This window comes from Cyprinus carpio, chromosome B14 (genome assembly GCF_018340385.1).
Source record: "Cyprinus carpio isolate SPL01 chromosome B14, ASM1834038v1, whole genome shotgun sequence".
Classification (NCBI taxonomy): domain Eukaryota; kingdom Metazoa; phylum Chordata; class Actinopteri; order Cypriniformes; family Cyprinidae; genus Cyprinus; species Cyprinus carpio.
The window spans coordinates 22,160,310-22,166,672 of record NC_056610.1 but is presented as its reverse complement, the minus strand read 5'-3'; the positions used below and the strand labels follow the sequence as shown (position 1 = coordinate 22,166,672).

General features: G+C 33.1%; 1 protein-coding gene across 1 annotated transcript; it reads left to right on the top strand.

Annotated features, from left to right (window-relative positions):
• Positions 1 to 2,573: 2,573 nt before the first annotated feature.
• Positions 2,574 to 5,748, top strand: LOC109057008 (THO complex subunit 3-like). The gene is made up of 6 exons (XM_042738600.1): positions 2,574 to 2,816; positions 3,209 to 3,365; positions 3,447 to 3,651; positions 3,750 to 3,911; positions 4,837 to 4,937; positions 5,023 to 5,748. The coding sequence occupies exons 1-6, from the start codon at positions 2,595 to 2,597 to the stop codon at positions 5,184 to 5,186; spliced, it is 1,011 nt and encodes a 336-aa protein (XP_042594534.1). The 5' UTR covers positions 2,574 to 2,594; the 3' UTR covers positions 5,187 to 5,748.
• Positions 5,749 to 6,363: the final 615 nt, after the last annotated feature.

The window sequence follows — 6,363 nt, the reverse complement described above, 5'->3', positions numbered from 1 at the left end:
AATAGCTCATAAAAAATTTATAAATATTGCATAGTACCATAAAATCCAAAAATATTATTGAACAAAAATATATTACATTTTCTTTCCTGAAAAACAAGTTATATTTCAAGGCTTTGGTCATTTTTGCCCACAAAGGTACCAAGTGTGACCCAAAAATAAAGAGGTACAGAGGGTTAAAAGAACATTAAAAAATAATGTTTTTATAACTTAATAGGAACGTCAGCAAAACGTTTGTTAGCTGGGTGGTCTGACGTTCCTGATATCAGGCTATCTGCAATAATATTTGACATGGCTGATAATTATGGTTGCAATTATGTATCACTTGTCAGAAAATCTGAATTGTTTTATTATATATGCTTGTTTTCACTCTGTCGTCACAAGTGATTCTAATAACCCACGTTGACGTGACTCATTTACACGCTTTTTTAATGTAGGAGACTTGTTTAAATCGCTCCTTGATTTTTCACCACTTCTGGAATGTGTTTTGGCCTTACTGTATGCACCACTTCTTCCTTTTCAGCCTTATTAGAGGGTAGGCTTGATTTTCTATAAGAACCGAGAGGAGATTGATCTGACTTGTGATCTTGAAATGAGTGTGTTTTGAAGCTTAAACTGAGTGTACCTGTTTTTATTCAAACTGATCTGAATCTCCCTCTTCAACATACCTTTGAAAAACAACTTAATAAACTTATGAAGAAATACAGACTGTTTTCTGTACCCTTTTTTCTATTTTTCAAACAAATGCATGTCAGTGTTACATCTCATCATTAAACATTAAAAGCTCTTTTTAATAAAAACTTGCATATGCAAGGACACAAAATTTGTACTTTTTTTCAGTAGTTGGTTTCTCTAAGTAACTGGTCTCTATTGTCTAAGAAGGGACTTTGAGATGAGTTTAACATTGTGCAGTTAAACAAAAGAAAGTGCAAAACATTACAAAGAGTGCATTGAAATATAGATGAGAGCATTAGCAGGCAATGCAACGGGATCTGCCAGTGAGAAACAGAACCTGTGCAGAGAGGAATGGCAGGAGTTGACAGTGAAGAACACAAACTTTCAGGTTGAAGTAGAGAGTACAGCATAGTCATACACATATAACACTGGCCTTAACTTTTAATGAAGCTTGGTATAGTAAAGGTGATCATGTTTCTGATATGGAGACATTTCTTAGTTCAGTGGTCAAAATATCATTGAAATCTCACTTGTTATTTATGAATTACAAACATGAGGACCATATATTTTTTAATGTTTTGTGTGCGTGTGTGTGTGTGTGTGTGTGTGTGTGTGTGTGTTACAATTGTTATAATTAATACGTTTTATGATGTTTGTGGGCCAAATGCACTATAACGGAAACCATTGCCAATAGCAAATAGAATAAAACAAAATTAGGACTTTTAGATTTTTTGGGGGTCATAACTGACTTTTTTTATGGCATTTCATCACTTATGACTTATTACTTATTACTCATTACATACTTATGAATTAGTACGTCATAATTATGACTTTTTATTTTTATAATATTTTTTATCATTTTGACTAACAGAATATACATTTTTATGTCAGAATTTTGTATGACTGTCGTAATTTTGTATATAGTATCTCATAATGTTGACAATATCATAATTTTTACTTTTTCGTTATTATTTTGACTGCATATCTCAGAATTTTTGTCATATGTCATAATAATTATGATATAGTATCTCATAATTTCAACAATTTACACCATAATTATGACTTACTATGTCATAATTTAACTAAAACTTTGAACTAAAAAGTCATAAATTCAACCTTTCTCTCATAATTATGATATAGTTTCTCATAATTTAGACAAATCCATAATTGTGACATTTTATGCAATTTTGGTTTTAGATCAGAATTTTTTACATTTTATGTCAATTTTGGTTTTAGATCAGAATTTTTTACATTTTATGTCAATTTTGGTTTTATATCACAGAATTTGTACTTTTTATATCCTAATTTTGACTTTTTCTCTCATTATTATGATGTGGTATCTCCTAATTTCAACAATTTGTCATAATTTTGACTTCATATCTTATCATTTTAACATTTTTGTCATACAGTAAATTCACGTTTTTTTCTCTTAATTATGACATAGTTTCTCATAATTTCGACAAATTCATAATTATGACTTTTTAGGTCAATTGTGGTTTTATATCAGAATTTTTGCATTTTATGTCACAAATTCGAGTTTTTCTCTTATAATTATATGGTATAATAATTTTGACAATTTGTCATAGTTATGACTTCATATTTTAGAATTTTTACTTTTTATGTCCTAATGTTGACATTTTCTCATAATTATGATATATCTCATAATTTCGACAATTTCTTCAAATACTTTAGTCATAAATTCGACTTTTTCTCTCATAATTATGTAATTGTATCTCATAATTTCGACAATTTATGTAAAATATTAATTGTATCTCATAATCAAGCTTAAATAAAAGCATGTTTTATTTTCTTTGTGAGGCTGAAGTGTGCTCTCATGATCTATCATTCAGGTTTTGTATACTGTATTTTATTCAGCCTGTCATGTCACTCCGCTACAGTAGGTGGCGGACAGTGACGTACAGATGAGGATGCAGCGTAAATACACGGCGAAGGAGCAGCACGCAATGGCGTCCTCATACTATCAGGAGATGCAGGAGGTGTTCAGAAACAACAATAAAAGCAGAGAGTTCCCGGCTCACAATGCTAAAGTGCATTCGGTGGCCTGGAGCTGCGATGGAAGGCGACTGGCGTCCGGATCATTCGACAAAACCGCGAGCGTGTTCGTCCTGGAAAAAGACCGACTGGTGAGGTTTGGTTTATCATCTCCATTCTTTCCAACGTGAATTGTACAAATTATTCATATATGTCAATTATTATTATTCATATAGGGTATTTCGACAGTTATAGTTCGTTCTTGCTTTATTGTAATACAAACAAAGTCCGCGGCAACAGCAAAACTAATACTTTTAGGTCTCCAAGCAGCTTTAAAACTCGTGTTTTGTCTTAAAGCGTCTTGGAGACGAGTTCTTCTGGACTCAGTCTGTTTCTTCATATCATATCCAGACAGACTGATGAACTCTAATTAAAACCATAGTAATTCAGCTACAATACTTTAGGTAGCATTGAGGTTATATGTGGTCACTCGCCTTTATTAGACATGATCTTGTTCATTTTTAACCTGTGTTTCACGTGTCAGGTGAAAGAAAACAACTACCGAGGGCATGGAGACAGTGTGGATCAGCTGTGCTGGCATCCCACCAACCCTGATCTGTTCGTCACCGCATCAGGAGACAAGACCATCCGCATCTGGGACGTGCGCACCACCAAATGCATGGCCACGGTCAACACCAAAGGTGAAGCGCTGAACCTATCTCTCATATCTGTTGATCTTATGAGCTTTATTCACATGTGGGATTTTCTCTGACCACTCTTAGGGGAGAACATCAACATTTGTTGGAGTCCTGATGGTCAGACCATTGCTGTGGGCAACAAGGATGATGTTGTGACCTTCATTGATGCCAAGACGCACCGTCCCCGTGCCGAGGAGCAGTTCAAGTTTGAGGTCAATGAGATCTCCTGGAATAATGACAATAACATGTTCTTCCTGACAAACGGAAACGGCTGTATTAATATTTTAAGGTATGTTCGGTCGTAGTTTTAAGACGCTGTTGGTGTGCAGCAGAACATTTTGGTGATTTCTTTAAATCCGTGGTCGTGTTTGTGTCTTTGTGTTTCAGTTATCCTGATCTCAAGCTCATTCAGTCAATCAACGCCCATCCGTCCAACTGCATCTGCATTAAATTCGATCCCACGGGCAAGTATTTTGCCACAGGAAGTGCAGATGCGCTGGTCAGTCTGTGGGATGTGGAGGAGCTGGTGTGTGTGCGCTGCTTCTCCAGGTCAGTTCATCACGACTCTGTCAGAATTTGACTTTTTATCTCACAATAATGACTCTGTATGCCATCATTTTGAATTTTCATCTCATAGCTTTTACGATTCATGTCATAAAGACATTTTAAAATAAAGAATTTTGTTTCATAATCATGGCTTTTTGACTTATAAAGACATTTTAATTTTTATATTTTTTTTTTATTATGTCTTTTTTTCTTCTTGTTTTTTTGTTTTGGTTTTTTATTTTTTAATTTTCATCATTTTTTGACTTCTCTATTTATTTGTTATTTTTATTTAGTATGTCATTTTTCACTTTTCATCATACATTTTTTGAAATTAACTGGACTTTTTATCCCATAGTTTTTACTTTTTATGTCATAAACACTTTTAAAATAGACCTTTGAAATAAAAAAAGACTTGTTTGGATTTATCAGTTTTTACTGCTTATCCATTTTTCTTTTTCTTTTTTTGTGTGTCATAATTTTGATGTAATTTCATAATTTATTTTCTAGGTCAGTTGATGCATTGTTGTTATAATTAGCTAAAACAATTAAAACTGAAATCATTCTGATAACTAAAAATGAAATAAAATACAGCTAAACACAAAAATAAAATAATAATTACAATCCATGCAGCTCAAGTAATCTGAAATAAAAAAAAATACAAGCTAATTCAAAATATTAATAATATATTTAACAATATTATTACATATTTTAATGTTTTAATTGTTATATATTCACTGTTACAGTAATGGAAATGGGGGAAAAAGCACTGAATGTAACCTGTTTGTAAATTCTGTATGTGATTTATTTTCTGGTCACTTTCAGTTCCTCATAGATGAAAGTTCATTGATTGTAATTTGTTGACACAAGCACGTTTGTCTTATTTTCATTACATATAATAGTCTTCACACAATATTTCTGAATCCCGCAGACTCGACTGGCCTGTGCGGACGCTTAGTTTCAGTCATGATGGGAAAATGCTGGCGTCAGCCTCTGAGGATCATTTCATTGACATCGCTGAAGTAGAGACGGGTGAGCAGACACATTCTGAAATGCTCATGAGAGCTTGAATCGTGTTTTCCGTCTGACTGATGGTTGTTGTGTGTTCTTGCTGTAGGTGAGAAGCTCTGGGAGATTCAGTGCGAGTCTCCGACCTTCACTGTAGCGTGGCATCCCAAGAGACCGCTGCTGGCGTACGCCTGCGACGATAAAGAGGGCAAATATGACAGCAACCGAGAGGCGGGCACCGTCAAGCTCTTTGGACTTCCCAGTGACTCCTGAGGACTGTGTTCAGGCTTACTCTGCATCGTTTGAGGTTTAATGCTTGCGTCACTTGATATTATTGCTTTGTATTAGACTTCTGCTCATTTTGAAGTACGTGCTGTAAAAAGTTCAAAGATATTTTGACGTTCAGTTCTCATATTACTTGAGTTCCTGAATGATCAAGGTATACATAACTACTACCAGCAGCTCCTCTACAGAACAAGAATTATGGTCATCTTTTTCCAAAAATTGGGCTGGTGACATGGATGGAAGTCTAATCTGAGCGGTGTTATCATATCTGTGTAGATGACTTGAAAATCATTTGACTTGCAGAGCATGTTGTTGTTTCCCGTACTTGACCATTACCATTTTGTAAAAAAAAAATGTATTGGATTTGTTTCATCTCAATCTTTTGTTCAAATGCATGTTGTATCTCCAGTTTTAGAAGTGACCAGCAGAGGGCATCACAGGCTCAGAGGAATCAATGTATAATATTGGCATTTTTGTATGTTTGCCTTTTTGTTAGAGAAAAACTTTATGTACTGTATTTTTTAAATAAAAAGTGTTTCATAAAGTATGATTGATTTTGATCTTGATTTTTTTTGGGAGGGGAAATACAAACACCATATTTTCATGTGAGCAGTGTTATTTTAGTACTATTGATTAACTATTATAGTATTTATAAATATTTTGAAATATTTAAAAGTTTTCCATTTTTATTAGTTAAAATTTCAGTAATTTTGTTATGTGCATTAATCATTTTTGTTAGGTTTTTATATATATATATATTTTAATTTAGTACTTAGTTATTTTTTCATTTAGTTGCCAAGGCAACATTTCTCATTTTAATATTTTAATCTATTTATTATTATAAAATGATTTTTATTTCAATTAATGAAAATGTTTATATATATATATATATATATATATATATATACATACATATATACAGTGGGTACGGAAAGTATTCAGACCCCCTTACATTTTTCACTCTTTGTTATATTGCAGTCATTTGCTAAAATCGTTTGTTCATTTTTTTTTCCCTCATTAATGTACACACAGCACCCCATATTGACAGAAAAACAGAATTGTTGACATTTTTGCAGATTTATTAAAAAAGAAAAACTGAAATATCAATTGTCCTAAGTATTCATACCCTCTGCTGTGACACTCATATATTTAACTCGGGTGCTGT